Source organism: Prunus avium, chromosome 4 (genome assembly GCF_965620075.1).
Source record: "Prunus avium chromosome 4, drPruAviu1.hap1.1, whole genome shotgun sequence".
Classification (NCBI taxonomy): domain Eukaryota; kingdom Viridiplantae; phylum Streptophyta; class Magnoliopsida; order Rosales; family Rosaceae; genus Prunus; species Prunus avium.
Genome location: NC_142287.1, coordinates 27,272,488 through 27,287,282, shown reverse-complemented (window position 1 = coordinate 27,287,282; position 14,795 = coordinate 27,272,488). Strand labels below are relative to the sequence as shown.

At 36.9% G+C, this 14,795-nt stretch overlaps 2 protein-coding genes and 1 pseudogene across 2 annotated transcripts; 2 read left to right on the top strand and 1 right to left on the bottom strand.

The window, feature by feature from the left end:
- Window positions 1-18: 18 nt before the first annotated feature.
- LOC110772884 (UDP-Glycosyltransferase superfamily protein) lies at window positions 19-5,270 on the top strand. Its single transcript, XM_021977386.2, has 18 exons — window positions 19-175; window positions 263-354; window positions 516-549; window positions 705-760; window positions 865-1,005; window positions 1,239-1,387; window positions 1,472-1,561; window positions 1,669-1,735; window positions 1,818-1,881; window positions 1,974-2,082; window positions 2,499-2,665; window positions 2,779-2,889; window positions 2,986-3,047; window positions 3,149-3,201; window positions 3,329-3,404; window positions 4,241-4,369; window positions 4,691-4,750; window positions 5,010-5,270. The coding sequence occupies exons 1-17, from the start codon at window positions 163-165 to the stop codon at window positions 4,712-4,714; spliced, it is 1,437 nt and encodes a 478-aa protein (XP_021833078.1). The 5' UTR covers window positions 19-162; the 3' UTR covers window positions 4,715-4,750; window positions 5,010-5,270.
- Window positions 5,271-5,477: 207 nt separating this feature from the next.
- LOC110771848 (receptor-like protein EIX2) lies at window positions 5,478-8,875 on the bottom strand (annotated as a pseudogene).
- An 802-nt stretch (window positions 8,876-9,677) lies between these two features.
- LOC110772910 (bystin-like protein) lies at window positions 9,678-14,361 on the top strand. The gene is made up of 11 exons (XM_021977404.2): window positions 9,678-10,113; window positions 10,337-10,493; window positions 10,630-10,681; window positions 10,781-11,108; window positions 11,677-11,756; window positions 12,756-12,803; window positions 13,235-13,381; window positions 13,508-13,580; window positions 13,663-13,738; window positions 13,935-14,025; window positions 14,114-14,361. The coding sequence occupies exons 1-10, from the start codon at window positions 9,781-9,783 to the stop codon at window positions 14,012-14,014; spliced, it is 1,374 nt and encodes a 457-aa protein (XP_021833096.1). The 5' UTR covers window positions 9,678-9,780; the 3' UTR covers window positions 14,015-14,025; window positions 14,114-14,361.
- Window positions 14,362-14,795: the final 434 nt, after the last annotated feature.

Here is a 14,795-nt window from a genome sequence, read left to right as displayed (position 1 = left end):
AAAGACCAATTCGGGTAGGCCCATTTATTATTTTCTCGTAAGCCCACTCAATCGGCCCACCTTGACATCCCAACTATCTCCCTTCGTCTTCTTCAAGACTTCAACAGCAAGTCTGCACCTTGACACCACTCTGTCACAGATCAGAGTCCAAGACGCACAGAGATGGCTGCAAAAGGTAAGCTTTTTATTTTTATTTTTTTTAAACCTCGTGTTCTTCGTAGTTCATATTCAGATTTATGAGAAGTTTGTAATTTGATTATAGGAGGGAAGAGAGGGAGGGCTTGCGTGGTGGTGTTAGGTGACATTGGGCGCAGCCCCCGTATGCAATATCATGCTCTTTCGCTTGCCCGTCAGGTACGTACCTCTACTTGAATAAACATTGCCAATTTAGCAACAACCCAATTCTTAATTTTCTATGTTATGCTTTGGCAATGTAATTTTGAAGTCACAACTGTTCATTGTTCCATGAAAAATTTGGGCCCTTTTGTGACTTTTACTGTTGAAAATGCGTTCAGGTATCTCTGGAGGTAGATATTGTTGCATATGGAGGTACATCCTTTTCTTTTTTCCTTTTCTTTGATGGTATAATACATGCATTCTTGAGAAAATTTGAATCCAAATGTGACTTCATAAGAGATGTGTACTTGTCAGTGAGAACAAAGGATAAATTAATGGTGCTATCTTTGAGTTTGAATGTTGTGCAGGTTCTGAACCCCATTCTGCTGTACTAGAACATCAGTCTATTCACATACACAAAATGGTATTTATTGTTGACGTGTATTTTTCTTTTCACCACGGTATTTTTCCATAAAATTGTTTATTGGCCTTCTACAAGAGTAAAGTTTTTCTGATTCTGACTTGCAGCAGCAGTGGCCAACATTTCCACGTGGTGTACCCAGCATACTTAAACCCTTGGTGCTTTTGATCAAGCCAGTGATTCAAGTTTTAGTGCTTCTTTGGTTTCTTTGTATTAAGATACCCGCTCCTGATGTTTTTCTAGTGCAGGTGAGCTTTCATTTCTCCAATTAGGAAAATTGAAGGTTGTATTGTTAAAAAGCTTGCAGAACCTTAATAAACTAGACAGTGTTTTGTTTTTCTTTGACTATTTCCCGAATTTTATCAATCAGTCTACCATTGCATAATTTTTAGGCAAAAAAATTCGGTCCCAATATTTTTATGTGAAGTACCAATGACTTGAATTTAAAAATTAAAAAATTTGATTCATTTTGCTTTTACAGAATCCACCTTCTGTTCCAACCTTAGTGGCTGTAAAATGGGCAAGCTGGCTTAGGCGATCTGCATTTATTGTTGATTGGCATAATTTTGGATATACGTTACTGGCACTGTCTCTTGGAAGAAGTAGTCGATTTGTGGCAATATACCGTTGGTATCTTTCAATTACTTTTTAGACTTTTCTTTTGACGACATGTTCTTGATGGTGCACTAGATTGAGTTTCTCGTGCCTGCTTAGGTTTGAGAGGCATTTCGGGAAGATGGCAGATGGTTCCCTATGTGTAACGAGGGCAATGCAACATGAATTGGCTCAAAATTGGGGAATTAAGTAAGATGGTCAGCTCAATATGCACAATTTACTGCATTATACTTCAGAAAATATCATTATCAAGTAATGTTTTTTTTTACATCTTCTCTTGTGTCACAAATTATCAGAGCCACAGTTCTATATGATCAGCCTCCTGAGTTTTTCCGTCCTGCTTCACTTGAAGAAAAGCATAAGGTGTTGATGCTGATGCTCTGCTTGTTTTGACTCTTCTTTTTTCGATTTAGAGAATTTGGCACAACATTTGAATTATTTGCAGTTGTTCTGCAGATTAGATAAAAGTCTGAGGAAGCCACTTGGTGTTCAAGATTGCACCAGCACTGGTAATATATTATCAGTTTCTGTAAATCTATATATTGCATCTCAACTGAACTTCAAAGGTTAATTATGTTCTTTTAATATGTCACGGGAACAGGGGAAATGTTGAATAAGGACATAAATGAGACTGTGTTTACCACTCTGGTTGGCACGGACATTACTTCAAAGCTAGACAGGCCGGCACTCATAGTTAGCAGTACAAGCTGGTAAGCTGATGTAGTGAAAAATGTTCCATTTAACATGAGGGTGTATGTGCTCCAAATCTGCCAATCTGTTGCATGAAAATTAGAATTGGGTTTCGTGTATGATGTTGACATGTTATATGGTGTTTTCTGTAGCTTTCTGTTTTAGACAGACACTAGTGACTGACAATAGTGATTGACTTTACTAACAAGGAGCATAATTAGGTAGAAATAAGGTTGAGAGTCTCCCATGCTAATTTTAACTGGTGTAGAAATGCTTCATATCATCAAGTGTTTTGAGCTAAATCTATTTTTATCACATTGGTAGAGATAAAAGACAAATCCCATGTTTAGAAATATTTTGCTTCTGTACCTCTCTTTTTTTTTTTTGGTTGTGGTAGAATATTTATCATACTTTGGGTTTGAGTGGTGCTTTACAGGACTCCCGATGAGGATTTTGGCATTCTCCTGGAAGCAGCTGTCATGTATGACAGGCGTGTTGCTGCTATTTTGAATGAAGATGATTCTATTCAAGAAGAGGCTCTTTGGAAGGAAATGCAGAGTGGGAAGCAATACTTGTATCCGAGGCTGTTATTCGTCATTACAGGTGAGCATAATGTTTTTCGTTCTAGGATGTCAGGTTCCTTTTAGCTTTATGTATGTGCTTTGAAAGAGAATAGGGTCATCTTACGCACTTTCATTCTGATTTGATACATATAGGTAAGGGGCCTGAAAAAGAAAAGTATGAAGAAAAAATTAGCAGATTACACCTCAAAAGGGTGGCATTTCGTACTATGTGGTTGTCAGCTGAGGACTATCCATTGCTTCTTGGTAGGTCGTTTATTCCAATTGCTTATACTTCTGTTCCCATTGGTCCTTGTACATTATATTTGGAAAGTACTCAGTGTTATAAGTTTACATTTACAGGGTCAGCGGATCTTGGTGTATGCTTGCATACATCCTCATCAGGGTTGGATCTTCCCATGAAGGTACAACATGAACTGGATACTGCACTAGATAAGATTGCAGTAATATATATCTTCTCGAACTGCTTTTCACTTTCATTTTTTGTACAATTTTCTGGCATTAGGTCGTGGACATGTTCGGTTGTGGGCTGCCTGTTTGTGCCGTTTCCTACTCATGGTAAACTCTTTGCCTTTATTAGGTACATTATTTTTGTGTGGAATACTTATTTTCATGTGCTATATGTTTATTTGGATGTTGTACATTAAAATATGATGTCCTTGGTTATGTAAATCTTTGTTCAAAGCATCAAGGAATTAGTGCAAGTTGAGAAAAACGGCCTTCTATTTTCATCGTCTTCAGAGCTAGCTGATGAACTTTTGGTAAGTTTGTCAACTTGGCTGGATGTTTTACCATTACAAATTAATTTTAAGTATACAGGTAGCAATTGCATGAAAGTTTTGCTTGTTTGTCTGTTAGGATGCTTTGGCTGCTACATTAAAATGATTGAAATAATTCAGGCATACATAGCTTTCTATTCTTAGGTATATCTTTATCTTTTTTTTTCTTGCATCCCAGTTGCCTTGCAGGCAGGTTTCAGCTTTTGGTTAGCCAATTTTGAATAGTCAAACATGTGGGTTGCATGATGCTTCTGGTCCTATTCTGAATGTGAAATAGGACAGTTTTATGCCTGCTTCTTCTGGATCTAGGTTTGGGGTGGATGACATCCCATGATACTTGTCCGTGGTGAACTAACTGAAGCCAGTATTTTGCCATTCCTATATGTTTTTTGATTAGCCTGTGAACCATGTTAGTGACTTCAGCCAAATAATTTATTTCTTTAATCCATGTCACAGAGGATTTGTTTCATGACTGCTTTTCCTAGATTGAATTTTCTTTTACAATCTCTTTTTAAGATTTATGCTTGACTTTGGACATACTTTATGTAGTATCTTTGGACCCATATGCAGTTCTTGTAACTTGTAGTGCAGGAAATGTTCTATTTCTCTGTTCTTTGGTACCATTCCCTTCTGAATCTCTGGTAGTCTCCTTATGGATTTAGTGGTTAATAGATGAACTAATATGCATGGCAGACTAATGGCAGACTAATGGCAGACTAACCACTGTATACTTAATTGCTTCATTTAATGGCTTACAAATTTTGGATTATTGCTTAGTGCACTTTCTTCTTGATAATATTCATTTCTCACCTGCACAGATGCTGTTCAAGGGTTTTCCAGATGCATGTGATTCACTGAAGGGTCTCCGTAATGGTGCATTGGAAATGTCTTCTTCTAGGAGGTGGGCTACTGAGTGGGAAGAGCATGCGAAAGCATTAATACTAGAGGCAAGTTTACAATATGCGTGCAAATCAGTCTTAGTTATCAACTGTATGTCATAATCTGTTTTGCTTCAGATGTGATTATCTTCTAGCCAATGGTATTTGGCTAGAAATTTTTATTTTTGTATTTGTATGTTAAAAAAGAGCCATTTCTTATCAATCATTACCCTGGTCACTTCAGCCTGATGTAGCAATTATTAATTGATTGGATTTTATGTTATCTATGCTTTTGAGCATTGTTCTTTCTCCTCTTCCTGCAGTCCCTAAATTTCCTTTTACGATACTTTGCATGGCTATGAATCTGATGAAGAAGTTTTGATATTGCAGGTTATCTCTAAAAACTTAGATTGATTTCTGGTTCCAGTCGAAAGTTGTTTGGTGGATGAGGTAATGTCGTGTACCATTTAACATTTATTTTGTGCAACCAAAGTTTCTTGGACAAACTTCGTGTTGCTTGGACATATTGGACCAATGCTTTTGCTTCCCCTACTTTTCATTACTCCATGCATTGATGAGAACTGTGCACATCTAGCATTTTGAATATAGAAAAATAGAAAGAAGAAACATGACCATACATTGTGATATGAATTGAAAAGGAACTTATGAGTCACATGTTTAATTTTGTAATTTAATTTATTCTTTTCAGGTTTGGCAGAGCAGTCAATTTCGCTGCCAGTAAAGTAATTTGCAAAGCCAAAATTCAGAATAGTTTCCTGGACACAGAAGTATGCTGTCATTTAATATTGTGATCCAAATAGCATATTCAGAGTGTAACGCACATTGGAATATTGTGAATATTTGCAGATCTTAGACTTCAGAACTGGCTTGTTTGACAGCCTATTGAAACAGAACAACAGTACACTTCATGTATCTTTTAGCTCAAGTTCATATTGCCTCTTTCTGGTTATGAACCGAGTCTATTTTATTTTAATAATAGTGTTTTCAGGTTTTTATAAACAATATTTTATTTTGCTCTCGTTGTCTACCATGCCTTTTTGTTTCTCTTTTTGGTAATGGCTACTGCTATGGCTCTTTGTTTTCATCAGTTACTATACTTGTATGATTGAATGGGGACAAGGTTTTTTACCTAAGCCCTTACAAATGTGATTAAATTATGAAGCTTTTTTTACTTAAGCCCTTAGTTCCAAGTTCTTTTTATGAAGTTCCTTTTACCAGCCCAAAAAAATATGTAATGGATTTCCTTATTTATGTCTGTGCTTCTGGGTCAAATCTCTAGCTCGCTACTCACACAATTGTCTCTGTACTTTCAAAATTATTACAGCATGGAACATCATATATTTTAATCATATGCTTTTTGCTTGCCAAAGATGCACAAGGAGAAAAGTTCTGAAGGATTTTAAATTTTGTTTCCAACAACACATACTTAGTCTCTTTTGTAATCATCTACATGGCCTCTTCCCATCTTCTCCAGCTTCGCATCTTCACTGCTACTGCAACAAATATCCAGTCCTTGGCCTCATCCACATATCGAAAATATGCACGTCTCCAGCTCTTGTTGAGCATTAGAGGCCCGAGAACTCCCCAAAACCCCATTGCAAATCCAAGCATTACGACAAGGCAAAACCATAAATTTTCATACCTATCTTCTTCAGAATCATGGTCTACATTGCTGGTGCTTGTAGGAATCTGATGCAGCTCATCATCACCTGAGCAGTTCTTTGGTAGTGGAGCTCCGCAGAGTAGTGAGTTGCCAGTAAAACTAGTTGAATCAAAAGGCTGTACCTCATAAACTTTTGGAAGTGGGCCAGATAAGTTGTTGTATGATAAGTTGAGGTGGCTTAATGTTGCCATTGCCAAGGACCACATGCTCATTGGAATTGTGCCGGAAAGTTGATTGTTTGATATATCAAAAGATTCTAATGACTTCAGTTCGCCTATCTTTTGAGGGATGCTTCCTTCCAAATGATTATGTGACAAATTCAGGCGAAGCAATCCAGAAAGGGATGTCAATTCTTCAGGTATGAATCCAACCAAATTATTACTTGAGAGGTCCATACTAACTCCTACAGATGAAATCCTTACAGATTCGTATTCCCTTCCCTTTAAAGCCCGCCAGATATTCTTGTTGTTTGGTTCTGCATCACTATCATACCCCTGCTGATCTGATTCTGGTTGGTTGGTTGAGTACTGCGCCAACTGCATTCCATTGAGATAGTCAAAGCAGTGAGGGATGATTCCTGTTAGATCATTATGTGCAAGGTCCAAGACCTGCAGTTGGGAAAGTTGGCACAGTTGTGAAGGAATACTGCCATTGAACGTATTCCTCTGTAAGCGGAGAATTATCAAGAACTCAAAGCTATCTCTGATCCACACAGGTATATGCCCTGACAATCTATTCTTGCCAAGATCCAAATGTTTCAGATAAGGGCAATTTCTCAAGGCCGAAGGGAGTTCTCCATGAAGACTATTGTTGTTCAAGTTCAACCATACTAGATGCCGAAGATAACCAACTGAGCTGGGAATAACCCCTGACAGGTTGTTTGATGAGAGGTCCACAGCATACAAGTTTTGGAGATTCTTCAAACATCCAGGAATTTCACCAGATAACCTGTTCTTTGAGAGGTCGAGAGCACCCAAAGTCTCTATGTTGCACAATGAGGTTGGTACTGAACCTTTTATATGGTTACTGCCAAGAAATAAACTATCCAATCTAGGCATCATATCAGAAATTTTTTTGTGGAAGGGATCCAGTTATCTTATTGTATGATAGATCCAAGTAGGTTAGATGCAAGCCATGAAGTGATTTTGGTATCGTTCCTGAGATACTAGCATTGGACAAATCTAATTTGATGGTCTTCTGTGCTAGAAGCCATTGAGGAAATTGTGTCCCGAACTTGCAAGATTCCATCCTTACATATTTGAGCTGGAAAGGAGCCTCCCAGTTGGACTTTACCTTGATTGTCAAATGGTTGAGGGCAAAGTTCAATATTTCCAACTTTGAGAGGTTGGCAAAGTGAACTTCAGAAACTATGCCATCTATATTATTTGAAGAAAGATCTAAGACTGTAAGGTTTGAAAGTTGCCCTAGACTCTCAGGAACTGTCCCATTCAATTGATTGTGTGAAAGATACAATTCTCTCAAGGTTGACAAATTCCCAAGCGAAAATGGAATAGGGCCACTGAATGAATTCTTCTGAAAGTCAAGGTATTTCAAATTTCTTAGCTTCCCCAGCCAATCTGGCAAACGGCCACTAGCTCCACTGTTGACTAACCTCAGTGTGTCTAAATCATATTCAGTGCATCCGGATAAAGTTCCACTAGTTCCTAATATCTCTCCTTGAAATGGGTTCGGCGACAAGTCTAATGATTTTAGATGGCATGAATTTCTTAATATTGACAATAGCCCACCTTCAATACTATTGAAGACATTGTGAGAAAGATTGAGATGGACAAGGTTCTCAAGATTTCCCAACCAGGCGGGAATTGATGATTGCAAAATGTTGAATGAAAGATCAAGTCTTCTAAGGGAAGTCATGTTTCGAAGAGCATCAGGAATTGGACCAAGAAGTCCATTGTTGGCAAGATCTAAGGATTGAAGGTTGCGGAGAAAAGTGGCATTGGTGCCACCCCCTGGAAATTGAGTTTCACTAAGTCCACAATTCGACAATCGTAAACAAAGCAAAGAAGGAAGCATGCTGAGTACCTGCATTAAGTTTAGTGTCTCCTCAAAGTACAAGTCACTCATATCAAGGTGATGCAAAGACGACAAACGAGAAAGCCATCGAAGATCATCTACAATCAACAATGGTTGGTTACTGAGATCGAGAATCTGCAAGCTAGTAAGGTTTCCAAGATGATGGGGAACCGTCCCAGAAAATTGTGCAGAAGATAGATTAAGATATGTCAGCTGCTTCATGGAACCAAAAAACTTGGGGATTGGTCCATCGCCTAAATTGTTTCCACTCAAATCCAAATATTTCAAATATTTCAACTCCAGCAAACAAGATAAGCTAACCTCAGTGGCCTGAAAGTGAACCTGTGTTCGGAGGCGTTTAGCTCGAAGATCAAGCTTGACAACATGTCCTGCACTTTGATCATCACAACTCACTCCTTTCCATTTGCAGCAGTCTTTGCCTTTCCAAGAGGAGAACCCGTCTGATGTATCTTGAAAACTTTGCTGGAACTTTATAAGAGCTTCTCTGTCTCTTTCTACGCAGCTGGCTGTTGAATTAATGCAGAAACAGAATGGTATGGCAGCCAACAATAAAACAAGTAGAACAAAGCCATGATCAGAAAATTTTCTCATATCCTTCAACTTACAAGTCCACTATAATGCCAGCTAGCAATGTTGTTTGCAAAGGCTTATGTGGTAGATGCCCAGGGAATGAATTGCTTGCTTCAAATTGTGCTATTGCCAAGTTCCTTAGAATTCTTAAAAAGACCAGAAAAACGTGTATATGCCACCAGTCTTGATTGTGTGTAAGAACTTTTACAGGTTCACACTGCATGTCAAAGGCATCCACTAAGTATCAAAAGCTGATATTTTTTGGTCAAAAAGTAAAACGCTGATCTAGGAAGGAAAAAAAAAGGAAGTTGCAAAGCCATTTTATCTTCTAATGTTTGGTACAGTGCACATATTTCAAATTCAAGTTGCCACTCAACCACAAAAGTCATTTCCAGTTTCACTCCATAACCCTAATACATCTATACACACACCCCCACCACTCTTCATATTAAGTTTTAGAAAAACACAAACTCATCTACACCCTATTGCCAGATTACTCTTCTCTTTCAATACAAGAAACCAACTATTATTTTCTCTTCACAAAACCTCCTAGTTCATTCTCAATGTTGCTACACCTTTGACAACAATGTTTTTATCTCTTTAAGTAATGTGAGGTTGAGGTGAACTTAGAGTGGTGAGGGGGTAAGATAATGGGGTGTGGGGTGTGAGGTTGATGAGTTTTTTTTTTGTTTTTGTTTTTTTTCTACTGGGTGTGTATTTAGGGGTAGTTTGGGAAGATAGTGAGGTTTTCTTAGAAAATTGTGAAATTTTGAATTAGAAGTTGGGATGAACTTAAAATGTGGGGTGAACAAAGATAAGTGCGAGGTTTAAATAGAAAAACTCAAAATAAATACTAAAAATTAAAAATTGAAATGGTTATCAAACGGCCCTTAGAGAGTAATTATTGGGTTGGTTCATTCTTGTTGGGCCCTTGTGGATCCTTCTCCTTCGGGTTCGACCCTTTCTTTGCTGGCGTAGCCAAAACCATAGGCCTCACCACACCTGATCACTACATGTGAAAAAAAAAAAATTGTGCAGATAATTCTTTTTTTCCCTGTTCGGCAATTTGTCGGTATGTAGTTAGGGTTTAGACTGAAGAAATAAGGTGGGGTTTAGCATCGAGAGAAAGAAAGAAAGAAAAAAGAAGAAAGCTTTGCCTGTAGCAGTTTCAATGGGGAAGAAGAGGCAGAGAGAGAGGCATCAGAATCCAGAGCCATTTCTCGCAGAAGAGAATGGCTCTGTGGCCTCGAAGAAGCAAACGAAGTCCAAGCAGCACCAGATGGAAGAGAAGCTGATATCTTCGGGCATGAGCTCGAAGATCCTCAAGGAGGCTCTGGCTCAGCAGAGGGAGGTCGAGGACGAGGCGAACCGTGCCCAAAACCCTAACAATTCCTTATTAAACGTCACTGAAGACCCGCGCAAGGATGAAGCAGCTGAGGAAGAGGAAGACATCGATGACTTCGGTGGATTCTCTGAAACGCAGAGCCGTTTTGGCGGCTATGAAGTGAGTGTCGCTTGCTAAAATGTTATTTGTGACTTTCTAACGTATTTATTTGTTTATTGGCTCCTTTAGGATGGTGAGAATCTGTGGGGAAACATAGGAAATGTAAATGAATGCTGAATTGTGTTATTTTGTTACTTTTTAAATTGTTATTTTTCACTTGGCTGAAAAGCATTGATTTGTAGATGAGACCAAATTAAATAGTCTTGTTTCTTTTGAATCTCAGGAGAATGATGAACATGATGAGAAATTATTAAACGAGATTGATGAAGATGATGAGAATCTATTAGAGGCATTCTTGTCAAAGTCTGCGGGTCCACAACGTACTCTTGCAGACCTCATTGTCGCAAGAATTAAAGAGAAGGATTCAGATGTCAGCTCAGGTTGAAATGGAATATGATTTCATTGTTCTTGCTTGTTTCTTGAATCTCAAATCTAACAAAATTGCGTCATTAGTTTAAGCTGAAGATCTTTTCATTAATATATTTTCATTTGTTAATTGGATATGTTTGATTGCAGATGCTAGGCCTTTGCCTAAATTGGATACCTCCCTCATAGAATTGTATAAGGGGTAAGTAACCTATCCTTTCTTTCGTTAGAACGTAATATTTAAACGCATATATGTGCTTTGACTAATGCTAAACTTCTTAAATTTTCACTGTTTATGCAGAGTTGGCAAGTTTCTTAGTAAGTACACTGCTGGCAAGGTTCCCAAACCATTCAAACACATCCCTTCAGTGCCTCGATGGGAGGATGTCCTATATTTGACTGAGCCTGAGAATTGGTCACCAAATGCAATGTACCAAGCTACGAGAATTTTTGCTTCCAATTTGGGTAAGCAGAAGGTAGAACGTTTCTACAAGCTTGTGTTGCTCCCACGAGTGAGAGAAGACATTCGGAAGCATAAGCGCTTGCATTTTGCCCTATATCAGTCTTTGAAAAAGTCTTTGTACAAGCCTGCTGCCTTTTTCTTAGGAATACTTCTTCCGTTGTGTGAGGTATACAATTCTCAAAACATGCCATGCTTGACCACCTAATTGCAGTGTTTTGAAGTTTAAGTGTGTTGCTTGTTTATTTTGGCAGCTCATTCATTTATTTCCTTCTCTGTTATACTGAAGTTAAGCTCTTGAGTTTGTCTGTTGGTATGATTCCAGTTTGAGGTGCAAAACAAAAGCATTAATTCATGTTATTGGACCATCACAAAATCATTATTATGGAGTTCTCTTGATTTCTGTTTTTTATTTTTTATTTCATACAATAAATCAAGTTGTGGCATTGTGGTTTGCATTGTAGCACATGATTTGAAATATTTTTCCAATCTACTTATGAAATATATATTGTTCATCATGTATGCTTCGTGCAGGGAGTCATGATTTTCTGTTTTTAACCTTCTTTGCTAGTCTATTCGTATTACTCCAAACCAAGTTTTTGAAGTGTGATTTTCACCTCAATTTTATTCTTTGAATGGGATGCTTAGATCTGAAAATGTTTTTCTGCTTTGGAATGGATGTTTTGATAATTCTAATGCACTCACCTTTGGCCCCATTTCCCCCTTTTCTTGAACAGTCAGGGACATGTAATCTAAGAGAAGCTGTTATTTTTGGGAGCATTATAGAAAAGGTCTCCATTCCTCCACTTCATTCAAGGTACGGTAGCTGCCCTATGAAGATTGGTTTTGGTCCATGAATTTTAAATGAATTTTGGGCTTTTGGCATAACAGAAGGCTTCCAAACATACCCTTTAAAATGAAGATGTGCTTGATAGAAATTTAATCCTAACAAGTAATAAAATCATCTAAGTTATATGAACGAAGGACAAACAATTTGAATTTGTTTTACTAGCAGCCCATGTGACAAGTGTTGCGGATAATTAGATCGTCAAAGTTCAATTACTTTAAATTCCATATTAAGTTCGTATAAGACACAAAGTTCTTGTAAACTAGTAACTGGCTGTACTTTTTGTTTTGTTAAATTTCTTCTGTTTTCTCTCAACAGAAGATAAAAATTAATTGTACTAACTATGAAAATAGTATTCTTAATTTTGAATTTCATTTTTCCGGGTGCTTATAATTGTTGTGTGACAACTAATGAAGCCACTGTTAAGATCACATTGTGTAAGATTTTTTTTTTAAATTTTAAAAAAGTTGATGTTGAAATCTATTATTTGGAACTTTTTATATCTTGAATTTACTTTCTGCTTGTTGTAATTTGAGTCTCCCTAAGATAACCACTGTGGTTAGTTTTTACCAATTGGCCTGAGTCAATCCATTATGGTTAATTTTCTCGACAGAATTTTCGTTTTAAAATTTATTTATCATTAAATGTTTTACTTTGTTTGTGTAGATAAGCATGCCATGAACACCTAGATTGAGCAAGGCTATCAGTAGTCAATTCCATCTTAAATCTTTTTGAATCAGTCAAATAATTTGTGAATCCAATTAAATATTGATCATGCACAAATCTCCTGATTATATCTTATTTCTTTAGCTAGGAATCTATGCTTCTATAAGATTTCCATCTTTTTTTTTGTCTTTGTCTTGTGGAAGTTGATTCTCTCATGTTTTGTTTTTGTTGGATTATAATATTTACTCATTTTTCTTGTAATCCATCTGGGATCTCTGACACTTGATTTTGATGTATTTGCAGTGTTGCATTAATGAAGCTTGCAGAGATGAAATACTGTGGCACAACGAGGTATTCAAACATTTAACAATTAGTATTTTCAACATGGTTTGAAAGACATAAAGAGACATCTTCTCTTAAATGAGTATGTGGTCGCAAGATAGGTGTACTTGTGCCTATAAAAGTTTGAAAGAAAGGATTTAAGATTTTTTTTTTTTAAATTGTAAAATATGCGAGCCAAAAAATTAATGCATCTGGTGAAAGGGATGGTAAGGGAGGCCTAAGGTCCTGATTCAGTAGAAAGATATAGATCTGATTCAATAACCCTCCCCTGTATAATGCATAAGGTTAATCAGTGTCCTTACGTGACATTTGTTTAATATAATGAAGTTAAATATTTGATGATTGGTCAGTTTAGAAGTATTCTTCTTGTTAGTATAAAGGGAGAAGATCCCCCCTATGCAACACTGTTTTGACGATGTTGGTTTTATGACTTGTTGCAGTTACTTTATAAAGCTTCTTTTGGATAAAAAATATGCCTTACCATATCGTGTACTTGATGCTCTTGTTGCACATTTTATGAGATTCTTGGAGGAAACAAGGCTAATGCCTGTTATATGGCACCAGTCACTTCTTACATTTGTGCAAAGGTGAGCAAAGTTTTTAAAAGTTTCTTCCTTGCCTAAATGAGGGATGTCTGAGGGGTTCTTGATTTTTTTTTTTTTTTTTTTTTGTCTTTTTCATCATATACAGTTTGCTGTGCATCATTCTTGTAGGTACAAAAACGAATTACAAAAGGAGGATAAAGATAATCTTAGAATTCTTCTTGAAAAGCAAAAGCACTATTTGGTAGGAGCATTTTCTCTGGAAAGAGTTTAATTTATATAACTTTGTGGCAATATGTTATCTCTATTCCGTGGTTCAATTGTAGGTAACCCCTGAAATAAGAAGGGAACTAGATCATAGTCGCAATCGTGGAGAGAAAGAGGATGATCTTATGTCAATCGATATCCTTTTCTTTTTTGCTTTGTGTTTTCATTTGCTTCACAGTAGTCAACTTTTTTCGTAGTGTTTCTAAAACCCAACTTTTTTGGACAATGAGCTGGAAATGGCATGTGATCACGCAAATGCCATATTAGCATTGAATTCTAAGAGTACATTAAAACGAAGAAAATATTGTGTGCTCCCCTTGACTTTACATACCATATCCAGTTGGTGTGATCAATAAACCTTTTGAAGAGGATTTGTCTGACATTCCAGAGGTGCCTATGGAGGACGACTAGTTTATCGCTCGGTATGATGCCTGTATATGCTGCACTTTTAATTTTTTATGTTTTCTCTATTGTAAAGTGGTGGATCCGAAATCCATTAATCTGTTGCAGGCTGAGATGGCCGAAGGAATCTCCTATTAGGAGCAAATGCAATGGTTTGACATCAGAATTGAAGCATTTTTGGGAGCAGGGTTTACCTACTAGATAGTTATACAAGCTTTTTTTTTTTTTTTGGTTTCAAACAGCTTCTAGTAATTATATAAATCCGGATATTCATGAGTTTGATTTATTGTTTGAAATATTTTGGTTGAAAATTGAAGTTCATACCAGAAGGAACAAAAGATTTACATTGTCATATCTGCTCCCCTGTTCGAGGCCACATTATTTATATCCCATGCAATTTTATTAATACTAGTCCAGAAAAACAAATTATGCTTATTTATTTTTCATTATCTCTATGGGTAAACTTTATTTTATGTTCCCTGTTTTTATGTTACTTGGGGTTTGATGTCTTTGACTTACCCTCCTTACCACATTGTAGGCCTTTTGACTGAGAACCTTTGTGTTCGGCTCTGCCCAGGTTTTATACTGCTAGGGTTAAATTGAACGTGTATTTTGGTTCGAACTGAACCAAAGTACAATTAATTTGGTTCGATTCATTTCGGTCTAATTAAAATGGCCTAAATTGATCATTGCTATTATTATGTTGAATTGATATTAATTATTGAATATCAAAACTTTAAATTCTCTAATCATTTGAATTTGTGATCACTTCTCTCTCAAGATTTTAGGG